This window comes from Corvus brachyrhynchos, unplaced genomic scaffold (assembly GCF_000691975.1).
Source record: "Corvus brachyrhynchos isolate BGI_N302 unplaced genomic scaffold, ASM69197v1 scaffold26, whole genome shotgun sequence".
Lineage (NCBI taxonomy): Eukaryota > Metazoa > Chordata > Aves > Passeriformes > Corvidae > Corvus > Corvus brachyrhynchos.
This window is the reverse complement of record NW_008239324.1, coordinates 2,468,760-2,483,449: the sequence shown is the minus strand read 5'-3', so window position 1 is coordinate 2,483,449 and position 14,690 is coordinate 2,468,760. Positions and strand designations below refer to the sequence as shown.

General features: G+C 40.8%; 1 protein-coding gene across 1 annotated transcript in view; it reads left to right on the top strand.

Annotated features, from left to right (window-relative positions):
* Positions 1-1,079: 1,079 nt before the first annotated feature.
* The window catches only part of GAN (gigaxonin), a 28,720-nt gene continuing 15,109 nt past the window's right edge, over positions 1,080-14,690 (top strand). The window contains exons 1-9 of the mRNA XM_017740784.1: positions 1,080-1,083; positions 2,150-2,370; positions 3,208-3,558; positions 4,019-4,236; positions 5,111-5,232; positions 5,724-5,836; positions 6,915-7,064; positions 7,394-7,530; positions 8,006-8,134. Coding sequence (XP_017596273.1) covers positions 1,080-1,083; positions 2,150-2,370; positions 3,208-3,558; positions 4,019-4,236; positions 5,111-5,232; positions 5,724-5,836; positions 6,915-7,064; positions 7,394-7,530; positions 8,006-8,134 — 1,445 coding nt within the window. The remainder of the gene's footprint in view (positions 1,084-2,149; positions 2,371-3,207; positions 3,559-4,018; positions 4,237-5,110; positions 5,233-5,723; positions 5,837-6,914; positions 7,065-7,393; positions 7,531-8,005; positions 8,135-14,690) is intronic.

The window sequence follows — 14,690 nt, the reverse complement described above, 5'->3', positions numbered from 1 at the left end:
TGATGCTTGAAAAAGTACACAGTAATTAGAACATGTAGCCTGATAAGACCCAAAAACTCTGAACAACACTTTCTTGTTACCAAGAGGCGTCAATGTAAAGTCCACGCAATAAGGTGATTTAGCTTGGGTGTGTACAGGTGATGCTAAGATGAAAGTTAGTGATAAATGGCACAAGTCCTTTCCCTAATCTCCCCATTAGTGCTGGCATCAACATGCTTATTATCTGCCTTGGACCTGTTTTAAGCCCCACAATGTGTTGGACTCCCCAGGTTCTGTGTAGATACTGCTGTGTATTTGATCATAACAGCTACTCCAGGGATCACGCAACTGACTGTCTTTTCTGCTGAAGGAAGCCAGACACTGTGATCCTTGATACATTTTATGTTAAGTTAAAAGAAAACACAGTTTCATCCCAGAAAACAAGAAGCACCTTTTGTTACAAACCAAGAAACACGGAAATCGAGCGTACATGGAGATAGTTTTGGATACATTTGGAAATGCGTGTAAAAGAAGCCTTTGCTCTGTTAGAATTGAAAAGGCACGTTGCCCTGTGTGTGTATGCTCTGTGGCTCGTTTGGAGCTTGTAGACATGAAAAATGCACGTTGCACATGGGCAAGGATGGCTGGAGTTGAGGTACACATTGTACATTCTGCTGGAAATGTATGTTTGGGTTAGGAGTTTTCAGCTGTCAAGCTGTAAATCAGTGCCTGCTATTGCAGCATGCGCCTTAATGGGAGTCACATAATTTTCCTAATCTACTTCCAAGTGTTAGGAAATAAACAATTTCCTAATCCATGCCACACTGTTGTTGTTATTTGTATTGTAACTCGTGCCAGGTGCTGTACAGACAGGGTGAAGCAGCTGCAGCCCTGGTGCAGTGGTACATGGGCACCTGAGCACTGCTGTGTCTGGGTGTTCTGCAGAGTAGAAAAGGGATGTGAAGACAGGACCACAAGTATGATGAACTAAAGGACTAAAATTACTGCCCTTATTCACACTTAAAAATAGCTCCTTACAGGCTAAGGTTTTATTTGATGTGAGTTACAGCTTATTTTGTGAGAAACTAATTTATTCCGATATGAGTAAGTGAGGCAGAATCTGCCCTTAGCTAAGACCTATTTATGTATTTGCTTAGCATGAGTGTGGATAGCAGGAAGCTGTGACAGACTGGACAGTTTCAGCTTAGCAAAGCCACAGCTTTTCACATTAAGAAACTGATTCTATCTGAGGATATATTCAAACGAATGTTAAAAAGTTTTAAAAGCTTTTATTTTAGTGCGCTGTGGTACAGATGTAGGTCACTATATATACAGAGAGGTAGTGAAATAAACTTTCTTGTCTTTATGTAATGTATTCTTCATTGACCAAAATGTGGGAAAATATGTTCAAAATTATGTTTTATTAGCTCTCATGACCATTTGCACCAGACTGATGGGTGCTGCTCCCTTTTGAACACTTGAAGTTGTGTTCAACTTGAGCACCACAGTTGCTCCTGGAGGAAGTGTTGGCACTGACAGCTGGTGGAAGGCAAAGTGTCTGCTGTGCTATTACTTCCTCACCTTTTCCCCTAGCCCCCATCATTCTATTCACAGGCACATCACTGTGCTCCTGGTATGTTTAAAGAAATTGCTCATAAGTGAAGTGTCCACTGATGTAGATGAGAATTTAAAGCTCGTCTGAGCAGCACATGGGGCTGTTTCCTGGACTGTAAGTGCATGGCTTGGTTACAGCCAGGCATAGCACTAGGCTGATAATGTCATAAGCTACACAAAATGGTAATGCAATTCCAATGTTTGTGCTGCCAGTGAATATTCTGATCTGCTTAACTCTAATTATTTCTTTCTTGGTAAAAAAAATTTTGGTTTTGTTTTGCTTTGGGTTTTTTTCCACCTTCATCAAAGCAAATTCTTGTGTTTCATCTGTCGGCAGAGCTGCTGTTCTGTTGGAAGGACTGAGTGAAGTTTTTGAATGCTTGTGATGAATGAGCTGGGATAAAAAATACTTTGGCTCTTTGATGGCCGGGGTAGTTTGCAAGGCTGACATATTTGTTCAGTTTGGAAATGTGATGAGCAGTACCAGAGGCCATACCTACTAATTCAAGAGACAGTTTTCCCATCACATTGGAAGGTTTTAACATCTCTGTTGTAGCTCAAGTGAGCTACATAGCTCACTTAGCTAGTGTTTATTTCTTCAGAAACAGAGCGAGCAATGCCCAGATTTTGAACTTTGATCACTTTATTTTCTCTTCTCTTAGAACAAAATTGAATTACAATCCTCCAAAGGACGATGGCTCAACGTACAAGATTGAACTCGAAGGAATATCTGTTGATATCATGAAAGAGATACTAGATTACATCTTCAGTGGGCAGGTATGGTATTAAAAAAACCATAAACCTCGACTGGACTATTTGGCAAAATAACTTGGGTTTTAACAATGCTATCCTGAAAGGTGTTTAAAGCTTTGTGATAAAACTTCTGCAGAGTGGGGCTGTGAATGTGAAGGAGAGGCAGTAGGCTCTGCAGGAATTGTCTCTGCTCTTCTTGCGCAGCAGGGGAGGACTTCAAAATTTAGAGTTAATGTCAAATACTTGTATTAAAATTGGTGGCTGCCCTCAGTAACCTGCTTTAAAACAGGCAGTGTTTGTCAGCTGTGACAGAGGACTGGTTTGGTAGCCACGGAGATGGAGACCCCATCACTGAGTGTTACAGTACACCAGGCACTCTCCCTCCCTGCCCCTTGTGCCCACCTCTCTGGCCTCTTGTCAGATCTGCCTGCTAGGAGCCTTAGCAGGAATTAAAGTTCGTGTGTCCGGTTTATTTGGAACCAGATTGAGATTGCTGAACGAGTTTAACTTTCAGCAGAAAAAGAAAAGGCAGATATGGCTTGAAATTCGTTCCTGCATGTGTGTTTTAAAAAATTATTTATTTATTACAGGAAAACTCATTTTAGGTTCCTGGATGAGATGAGCAATTTTATGGTTGGTTACTTCAGGAGCAAAATTTCTGCTCCTCACCTTCTGTCAAGCAAATGCCTTTCCATCCCTGTGTTAATTAATAAATGGTTAGCAGTCATATCAGTTTCTCCTAATTTTTACATGGGCAGTAATAGTCCATTTTTCAGCCACTGAGAATGAGTGTAATGAGTGCGGGCATGTCATGGAACTAATGAGTGATAGTAGCTATAACTTCTAAATTAATTCTTGCAGATCAGGCTAAATGAAGAAACTATCCAAGATGTGGTACAGGCAGCTGATCTCCTGCTGCTTACAGACTTAAAAACTCTCTGCTGTGAGTTTTTAGAAGGTTGCATAGCTGCTGAGAACTGTATTGGTATTCGGGACTTTGCACTGCACTATTGTTTGCATCATGTTCACTACCTTGCCTCAGAGTATCTGGAAACTCACTTTCGAGATGTCAGCAGCACAGAGGAATTCTTGGAACTGACTCCTCAAAAACTGAAAGAAGTGCTGTCGATGGAAAAGCTCAATGTTGGAAACGAAAGATACGTCTTTGAAGCGGTGATAAGGTGGATTTCTCATGATTCAGAATCCAGAAAGGTCAGGACATCCAAATGTTTGTATTTTGAATGTGGTGCAGATCAGAGTGTTTATTCTAATCAGTGGGAACTTGAAATAGATCTGTTTCTTTCAGGACTAATCTTTCACTTACAGAATTCGTTGAGTTTTGCCTGAAATGCAGACCATGGGATTGTGGTAAAAGGGTGAAAGCTGTGTTGATGATATATCTCATCTGCTGCCTTTATTATTTAATGGGCATTAAGAAAAAAAGCACCATTTTGACATTTGATGATACGTTCCGGTTTATGTGGTGAGAAAGCAAGTAGCACGTTTATAGGGAAACTTGGAGGACTTGATGCATTCTCTTGCTAACACTGTGTTGTATAGTTCATTACTTGCCAGTACCAAAACTCTCAAGTGTTTGCTAAACACAGAAGCGTCTGCATGTCTGAGTGCTTCAGTGCTGAGGGTGATTTTGTGTCACTGCTGCCTCCCCCAGGTCCACATGAAGGATGTCATGTCGGCAGTGTGGGTGTCGGGCCTGGACGCGGCGTATCTGCGCGAGCAGATGATGAGCGAGCCGCTGGTCCGCGAGATCGTCAAGGAGTGCAACAACATCCCCCTGACACCCCCGCAGCAGGGAGAGGCCATGCTGGCCTCCTTCAAGCCCCGGGGCTACTCCGAGTGCATCGTGACTGTTGGGGGGGAAGAGCGAGTGTAAGTGCGCAGTGGCATCACTGGTCCCAGGGCCAGCACTCATGGCAGTCTGAAAACACAGTGTGGACAGAATATGTGCACCTATTGCTTATCACTCTGTCATTTGAGTTTGGTTTAGGTTGGTCAGACACACATAAAATACCTTTGGGAATGATTCAGCAAAAACCAGTTACTTTGTTTCTGACATACAACCATAATGAACTTAGAGTAGGGTTGTTTGTTCAGTAACTGGTCGTTGTTTTTTTTTAAACTGAATAGACTTCAGCACAGAACATTGGAGAAACACCTTTCTGATGATCTGAAAGGCATCTGTAACAAAACCTAGAAGCAATGAATGTGTGCTTTAAACTGTTCTGTTTATAATAGCTGTGGTTCCAAAAAAGTTATTGGTGCATCTGAGATAAGGGGAAAATTCCTGTTCTAAACAATAATCCCTTTCTTTTCTTGAGTACCCCCTGCAGCAGATGGGAGGGCTCTGTCCAGTTTAATAAATTTAGCATTTAGATGTTAGCTCTTAATAGAAGTGTAGTAAACCACTCAGATAACATTTTGCATGTCAGTTTGTGAATCACTTTACTCAGACATTACTAATACTCTCTATCAGTTCTTCTTAGCTTGCTCACAGTTCATAAACAAGGTTACAGATAGATACAGTAGGAATGAAGTGAATCAGCTTTTTATGTCTCCAAGTCTGTACAAACTCAATGTATGTGTTTGGTTTGGGGGCCGTCTCCTTACCGGGGAAATGCCACATGAAGAATATACATGAAAGCAAGAATGAGCAAGCTTTGGACACGAGGTGTTAACAGTGAACTTGTAAAACTCTGTCTTTGTGTTTCTGTTTTTGTTTGTTCCCTCCCCACCCTGTGTTCAGATCACGGAAACCAACCTCAGTGATGCGGTGTATGTGTCCTCTTTATGATCCCAATAGACAGCTCTGGATTGAACTTGCTCCTATGAGTATTCCAAGGATCAATCATGGAGTATTGTCAGCAGGTAAAGGGGAACTTTGTCTTTGTAAAGTCAATGTTATGAAAACTTGCCAGTGCCTCAAAATCTGAGATACAGCTCATAATAATATATTTTCTTCAAGACTGACTGCACTGGGGTTATTTCATGCTTCCCCTTTGTCTGCCCAAAACTGTACTTGATTCTGTGAAAATCCCTGTCATCTGAGTGTCTTAAAATCACTATTCCTGCAACATTTTGTGGGAATCTGCTACATCTGTCTCTCCAGGAGTATTTCATGTTTTAAGTAAATTCTAGTTGCTGCATCACTGAATATGTTGAAGGGTATCTGCAGGGATAACTTGAGTCAGATGTAAGTATGTGCTTTACCTTCTCCAGTCCAGAGAAGTGACTGGTCTGAATCTCTTGGTGAATTCCAGAATACAGCTCACCAGTCACATTGTTTTGCTCAGTGTGCAGGTGTGAATCCTCTTCTTGAGAGTCCTGTTCTTAAGATCATTTTACATTTTCTTTTACAGAAGGATTTTTATTTGTGCTTGGTGGTCAGGATGAAAACAAGGGAACGCTAAGCTCTGGAGAGAAATATGATCCAGACACCAATTCATGGAGTTCCTTACCACCAATGCATGAGGCAAGATCTCTATCTAACTGTTGGGATTTAAGTTTTTACTTTGGCAAAATGTTCCTTTTCTTCTGCAAAATTTTATTCTGAATCTCCAGTCGCTTGCATCTTACACATTCAAAATCATGCTGCAGACTGACTTCTGTTTATATCCTGTTGTTCTTGTGGTCTGATGCTGACTGCTGGATCTGGAAAAACTAAGCAATTGGTGAAGAGCTAACTGTAAGATGAACTACAAAATTTCAGGAATTTCATAATGAATCAGTCCTATAGTATACTTAATGTTCTGCGTATACTGGCCTTCTAAAACAAGAGACCTCTGAGATGGACAAAGAGATCGGACTGTGCAGAAAAGATGGACAGAGGACTGGCCAACATACAGAACTTGGCTTGCACAGACATATTTAGGTTTGGTTTGAGTTAATGCTTCCTTCTTCATAATTACATTCCATCAAAAAGTAACAGTTTGTTATTTGTAAACATATATCCTTAATACACCTGTGTTTTTATCTTTGTAAATCAGCACAGGGTGTTTATTAAAAAGTTGTTTAACCACAGGATTTTGCTCTTTGCAATCTCTGGTTGACAAAGGCATATCGATTTGGCTTCAATTTTAGTTATGATGCATTAAGTTTCCTGCTTGTGATATGTTTGCTGTGAGATTGAGGAGTAGCTGGGCTCATACATACAAAACAGGAGAGCTGCCTTTGCACAGAGAATGGGTCCAGGATTTGCTGCTATAGAGACCTGAAAGCAATAGCTTCACTGTGGAGACCACCACTATGGGAACTGAAATATGGCCAAGCTCTGTTCTTAGATTTCTGTGTGGTCTCTTTGGCTTCTGCTGCTCTGCTTTTTTTTTTTTTTTCCCTCCTTTTAGTACCCTTTGTTTTGTTTAGTTGATTAAATTAATAATCTTGTGCTGGCGTTTAGGACTTCACCATTAAAAAAAACCCCAAAACAAACCAAAAGCCAGGCATAATACCAATAGCACTTTGCAGACAGATATTTTGAAAAATAAGATTATATTCATTTATTCACAATGGCAGTTATGTTTTTCAATGTTGACTTTATTGATATCCCTTAGGCACGACATAATTTTGGTGTGGTAGAGATTGATGGGATTCTGTATATTCTGGGAGGTGAGGATGGTGAAAGGGAGCTGATCTCTATGGAGAGCTATGACATTTATAACCGGACCTGGACCAAGCAGCCAGACTTGACCATGGTTAGAAAGGTAAAAACCACATCCTATATTATTGTGTTACTTCTTGTTAAACAGTCAATGCAGATATATGTATGTATATATATATATATAAATATATACTTTAACCTTTTGCTTCAAGTAGAAGCTGTAGTAAATAGTCTCAAAATTAAATGAGAGTGAGCAGCTTCTCTATTTATACACTAAAACAAAACTGTGGCTAAATATTTTTATGCCTGGCATTGTTTGACCTGTAGTAGAGGCAACCCAAATGCCTCTGTGGGTGTGTATAGACAGCTTTGAGCTCTCAGTACTGTGCATTTGTGTGTCATTTTAGATATATTTTTCTTTTTTTCCATAAGATTGGCTGCTATGCAGCTATGAAGAAGAAAATCTATGCAATGGGTGGAGGCTCCTATGGAAAACTCTTTGAATCTGTGGAGTGTTACGACCCCAGGACTCAGCAGTGGACAGCAATCTGTCCTCTCAAAGAGAGGAGGTGAGGGAAAATGGAAGGGGGGAACTAGATTGCTTTTCCAACCCTCTGATGAGAGGAAAGTGTCCTTTTTCTGATGGATCTGTGAAGATGGCCTATGAATCTCACCAGGTCTTTCTGAGTCATGGTGGCCTGTAGTTAACATGTGGCTGAGTAAAGATAAGCATCCAAGCAACAAATACAAATTTTGTAGAAATACAGTCCTGATGTTACAAGCAATAGTTTCCTGATGCAAAATGAAAACTAGAAATTATATTACAATTGGAGCTTCAAAATATTTTTTAGAGATAAATATTTTTGCTGGTTTTTTCTTTCTTTAGGTGCTTACAATTCATATCCATGACTCATCTCATCTTGTTGAATATTTAAGGCATCTGTGTGTATAAATAAATGAATAAAAGGCAAAGAAAGTTCAGAAGGGTATGCAAAAGGGTTTTGATACATTGCATTAATATTTTTTCCTCATTTGGATTTTCAGATTTGGGGCAGTGGCCTGTGGAGTTGCCTCCGAGCTTTATGTATTTGGTGGGGTCAGGAGTCGTGACGACAGCCAAGCCAGTGAGATGGTGACGTGCAAATCTGAATTTTATCATGATGAGTTTAAAAGGTAACTGGCTGCAGCTCTAACCATAGAAAATAACTTGCCATCCAGTCATCTGCCTCTTCCCTGGCCCCTTGCTCCTGCACTCCAGAGCCTGTGAGGTCTGTGCCATGTATCTGTTGCTCATTTCACTTTTTGTGACCCAGTATGGCTGTTACTGAAGGTCCATCCACTCCACTTTTCCCTCTAAATGCCAAGCCTAAGGCCTTGGGGCCACCATGTGGGTCTTGAGTGTCCCTGGACAGGAGAAGCACCTTGGTCACACAGGGAGTTGTGGTTCTTCCCCTGCACTCTGCAATTTCCCCAAGTGCAGGATACTGCTGCCCCCACCCCTCCTCGTGCCCAAGGCTCCATGTTGAGTGCTCATTATGGGTCTTTTCCAACCTAAATGATTCCATGGTTCTATGGGGGAATGTATGTATGTACAGGAATATTTCTTCATGATCAAATCCTGTCTCCAAAGATTTGCAGCTTAGGGAATTCCTAAACCAGAGATGAGAAATTTCGTGCATTTCTGTTCCAAGCATTTATAGCTGATGACACCCACGTAGGCTTTTGCCATAGGAAAGACACTATGGGTGCTCTACATCCCACAGCCACCTCACCACACTGCATGGCTGATCTCCTTCTGTTTGTTTTGAATTTGCTTCCAATTACTTCATTTGTTATCTCTTGGCTCTGGTTGTGGAATTCACCTTACTACATGTGGTAACCATTCAAAATGTTACCTTACACTGAATTTTTTGTTTAGTCACCTTCTTCTCCAGTCATAACTGGCAAGCTTTGGTTCCTCCAGTGACTTTTTTCTTGCATATAACTGTAAATTGAATTATTCTTTTTTCATAAATTAAATTTTAAAAAGACTTTGTGGTCAGATGTTTCAAGGCTTGTTGACAAGTGAAGGAAATTAGCATGTCTTTATTAGAAGATCAAGACTGATTTATGACAGTGACCTGTATAAAAGGACACAAAAATAGAACAGTAGATGTAAATTCATTATATAATTTTCTTGCAAGTTATGGTTGTAAAGAGACTTTAATTTCTGTATGAAGAAGTCTTCTGTGTTGTTCAAAGTGGTGTCTAAACTAGCTATAATCAAATGAAACTGAAGAAAAACATCCTTTAAATTGGTTATAGGAAGCAGACAGATCAGAGAGGCTGTTGCTGCTGATGCTCCCTTAGTGTTTTCAAGCCTTCTGGAGGCTGGGGAAATGGTAGAAGTTTATTAATGTTTTGCAAGAGGTCTTTGAAAGGGAAAGAACTGTGTAAAGAAGTGGTCCCCTCTCTCTCACTTGCTATTTTTAGCTGATTTACTTGAAATATTTCCAGCCTGATTCTGTTCTTCAGAAGGTACTAGCTCATGATTCCTCAGCAGTGACTGCAAACCCGTTTCACTGGTTGATGCAGGCTGAGCTTCCACAAAGTGGAGTTTGGGAAGCTGGGAAGGCCCCAGCCTGGGTGCTGCAGGTGGGTCCGTGGTGCCACCTGCTGACTGCAGCACCCACACCTGCCGCAGTGTGATGGATTTGTGTCTTTGCTTGGTGGCATCCCCGAGGCGTTTCAGGATTCAAGTGGAATAGTGATAAAACTCCAGTTGCCCCAGTTGCTCTGAGTGTAGGGTGTGTGGTGTAAGGGCTGTGCTGGCACAGGGCAGGGGAGGCAGCAGAGGTGACTTTGTCTGGAGCTGATGGAGGAGGCACATGGAGAGGGCAGCTGAGATATCAGACTTTGCCTTTCTGCTCTGCCACTGCCCAGTCAGAACTTAGAAATTTAACTCAGCATGAACCTGCTGATCAGACAGGGCACAGGTTGTGAGTGTTCCTGCGGAGACTGGGGATCAGGGATCGCTGGGATGATGGCAGCTGCTGCCTGGGGATGGTGCTCCTGGGGTTTGGAAGGCCCCAGCTCAGCCCAGGGGTGCTGTAGCCAGAAGAGGGTGCAGTGTCCCTGTTACATGTTCCAACATTCAGCTCCAGGGTCTGTCCAGTTATCCCCAGTTTTGGTGCCCTCAGAGATCTGTGTGGGGTGGCTCCTTCTTGGGGGTTTGTGACAGTGACTGTGGCACCTGAGCAGTTGTACCTACGTGGAAAAGAGAGAAAATAGCCATAAAGGGACTTCTCTTCAAAATGCAGTTAGCAAATGTTTCTGCTTGCCCAATACTGAGACAGAGTATTTCATTGTCCAGTATTCTTCTTTGAAGTAAGATTGAATCTGGGAAATTGTAATAATTTCATTGAGATGCTGTTTTATAAATAAATACCAAATGAATACCAAGTGAAAGCAGATTGACCCTCTGGAAAATGTGAGGGTATTATTTCATGGGCTGATTGAGAAATAGCAGAAAAAAATCGCAATTGCTTTAAGCTTCCATCCTTCACTCAAAATAAATAATATGCTTTTTTTAAGTCTGTGAAAACCTTATGCTAAGTACTGTAACTACTTAGTACTTGTGTGTTTGACTAGTTTAGCAATTCCACTTGCTCAGTTGTGCATAATTTACTCAAGAATAAGGCATTAGTGATGCCATAGAGGTTATCACAGGTGGACAATCTCTCTCTATCAGCTTAGTGACAGTTACTGGGATGGACATAGAGAGACAGATTCTTCGTCTTAAACATTGTGCAGTTGCTATGAGGTGATGGATTTATAATTGAAAAGTGAATTTATTTCCTCAGCAAGTTTCTGAAGCAAATAAAAGGTGATTAGCTCCCCTCGAACCAGCAACTTCAAAAAGTCAGTCATGAGGGATATCTGTACCCTCAGACTCCACTGCACACACACTTTTTGTAGTTGCAGTGAAGGCAAATACTGGCACTGTCAAAGCTGCAATATCACATCAACAATGGATGTCTATATCATTGGCAGAGGTCTAAAAGTGTTGGGCTAAGACATTTGTGGAAAGGAGGAATGTATTTGCAAAATGGTTTAGAGCAGTGGGTTGGAGCAGAGAGCATCATTTCTAGCAGTCTCAAACCAAAATTCACAGCGATTTTTTTAATAGTTACATGCCAATATTGCATACTTTGTAATGAGCTGTGGGCTTTTGCAGCTGTTTTTAAGTAAGTGCAGAACTCCATTATGTTCATTTTCTCTGTGGACAGAGGGAACTCTGTGTACTGTGAGTTCAGCCATGGGATGGTGTTGGTTATGGGGTACGTGCAGCAGTGCACACCTGTGTCATCTGCACAAATTTCCATGTGTGCCTCAGGCCTCACTGCCAGAGCACAGGGTCGAGCATCATCCCAGGCACCCAGAGACTGTCTGAGTTACAGGTTTTACTCCAGTGTGAATGTCTGAGGATGTACTTACACCAGTATGTAAACATATTAATTCATGTGAGCTGCCATAATTCTGGCTTGAATTGGATTAAAGGACTGGACTTGTTTAATATTGTTTACTTTGACAGTAACTTACTCCAAAATAACTCAGAGCACAGAGTCTTTCAAAATTGTTATTCTTAACCATGACGCAGCTTTTCAAAGACTGGGGATGTGCTGAGATCTTCACACTAGCAAAAAAATAAACACTGAGACTCCTGTTAAGCTGTGCTGTATAAACAAGTAATAAAATAAATGAAGTGAGACAGAATAGTAGCAGTAGTTCACATGAAATGTGAACAGGGTGATGTAGAAAATAATCCTCATACTTGAAGTGCTGCTGTAACTGAGATTTTTCAATTAATAAATGTTTTGTCAGCCTGTCTTTAGAGTCATGTGCATAAGTGAATTTAAGTGAACCCAAAGATAGAAAATGCTGTACATCAGACTGCAGGGTTTTTGCAGGATGTAGATTTTTTTTCCAAAGGCTGTAGATTGAGTGTGCATTGTATCCTGTTTTTAAAATATCGATCAAGTTAAAAACAGATTTAATAAATATGAAAGTGGAAGACGGGAATGTGAATCCTTCACTCAGTGATCCAATGCTGGTCTACTCCATAAAAAGCAGGAAGTCTTAAATACATGCTCAAGACCTTGGTGGCTCAGACTTTCCTTCTACAAGAGTTCATAATTTGCAATACACCTATTGGCACCACGTAGGTGTGTAGAGAATTGGATGATGTCTGTACACAGTCAGGTTTTTTCTTCTCAATGTGGATGGTTGGAAATATTTAACAGAGCCCAAACTGACTTTAGGATTCTTTGCAAGATCTGCTGGTGGTGCTCTGTCCTTGAGTATAGCCACTGCCTCCTTTCCCTGGTGGTCTGTAAGTGGGATAGGATTGCTTCTTTCTTCTCATGGTTCAAAAATTACTTATGAAAATTTGCAGTTATTTAAGGGGGATAAAAGTGAGAGATAATTTTCAGAAGCAGCACTTTGGTAAAATATCCTTTACAATGTTATTTTTGATATTGGAACATCATAAAAATAAGGAAGAGCTTTCAGCAGCATATAAGTAGTGAACTAAATAGTCTTGTAACATAGTATGTGTAATTAGCAAGATTCTTCCATTCAGTGTGCAGGAATTTCATTAAAAGCAAGTGCTTATGCAAATGTAATGAGAACACTGACTGACTGGTAGCACTGTCAGATGAGAGGAACATGGATTTTCATTCATTTCCAGGCTTCCTTTCCCAGCTGGGGTGAGCTCGAGGTGACGTGTCTGGAATATGTTGGTTCTGTATCACATCTTTATTTACTTCCCACTTGGAAATAAAGCAGTTACCATCCTACTCATTAATTACAGCAGTGTGGATGGATCATTTTGTTTGTCTCACTTTAAGACTGAAAAAAATCAGGATTCCTCCCCTTCCTTTTTTAAATTGGGTGGAAGCCGGCTCTGGTTTTGGAGCGATCACTTCTGCCCATGGTTGCAGCAGGACTTGCCTTCCCCCTGCTCCTCTTGGGCTCGGTTTGAGTGGAGCCATCCCAGGGAAGTACGCAAGAGTTATGTTCCAAGGACTGTTTTCAGGTTGCTGAAGATTCTGAATTTTTGGTCATGGTGTTTTTTCCATACTGTTCAAACAGCAGGCACAACCCACATTAAGCTGGAGCTTAGTCAAATTCTGATAAAACGTGACCCCTTGCCCTTCCTGCCTTTGTTCCTTCCTAGTTTTAACTGCTAAAGCTGCTGTGAGTGTTCCTGAAAAGTGGTGACTGTTTTTTAAAGTACACACGTTGAGAAAACCTGAGGATGGATTTTCACAAGCAACTGCAGATATTTTAATATTGTCCTTTGGTGATGCATAGTAGGAAAATGCTTGGGTCTCACCCCATGGGTTTAGGTTTTCTTATTTAAACTCCAAAACCCAGAGTATCTAATGCAGATAAACTCCTGATTTGAGATTTTTCCCTTCCTTAACCTTGTCCTATAGTTAGAAAAAAAAAAATCAAGTCTTCCTTCTGCATTTCTCTGCCACTTACTCAGTTTTCAGAATTCTAGGTCACTTGCTGCTAAAAAGTAGTGAAAATACTGTGCCCTCCTCCTACAGTAAGGAAAGGAAGCTAATGAAATGTGGTGCAAGATGTTTTGATCTGTGAGAGTTTCTGAATCAGTGTTGAGAACTTCTTTTCTCTCCTTAGTTCATCTGTCCTCCTCTGTGGCAGCTACAAACCATTTCCTTGCTTTCTGCAGAACATTAATCCCTCAGTGTATGGCACAGACAAAATAATGGACAGCTAATCCTTTCATTTGCCCTTTAAAAATTGATTTCTGTCTCCAAGATAATTGATAAGGAGCAGCATCTCCTTCAGTGCCAGAAGAGTGGTTTACTTCTGAATCAGGATTTCAGATGATGCAGAATTTTCAAAGATCAGCAGTATCTGGGAAGGCATTTTCTACCTTTTTCCTTCAAATTAACCTGGTATGGCCATGGGGTGATTTTAAAAGGTTTCTTAGACCTTCATGTATGCTGTAAATTATTTAATAAAAAGTGTAGGAGCAGTCCCCTAAAATGGCCTTGATTTGTACATCTCAGGGGCTGTACTGTGTAACTGTGACAGCATCTGCAAAGGTGCAGCAGCATTTTGTAGGAATTTGTTTCAGGACCACAGAGAGGATGCTGACAACTCTTGGCAATGGGACCTCTTTATAAACTATCATCCCACGTGGATGAGGAGTACATACTTACCTGCTTTCCAAAGGCTTCAACACAGAAAACTGCTTTTCACTTGTTGGAAAGATCAGGCTGATGTAGTGTTGAAATGAGACTGTGCTTACCATGAACACAGGGGAATTGTAAGATTACTGTAGGAGCTGGAAAGGGATTGAAAAGAGCCTGATATGTCATTGGGAAGGTCTGTGGATATCTTTATTCCAGATAAAGGACATTTCTCTTCTTTTCCAAATTCCTTTACCACTTTGATTTCCAGTCTTCTATCCCTTGTTTGAAGTTAAGCATTGCCAAGTGCTGCATTCTTCTTAGCAGGCAGGGATTTCATGTCCCTGATAAAGCACAATTAAAGAAGTTAAAGAATTATATGGGGGAGACACTGCTTAATTTCAAAGTTCTGCAATAGCAATTTGTTATTCCCCCTACTATGGATCATTAAAACTTAATGTGTTTGTTTTAAAGACAATTTAAAGACTAATTTTAAGACAAAACTGCCTAAAATTTTCTCTGTA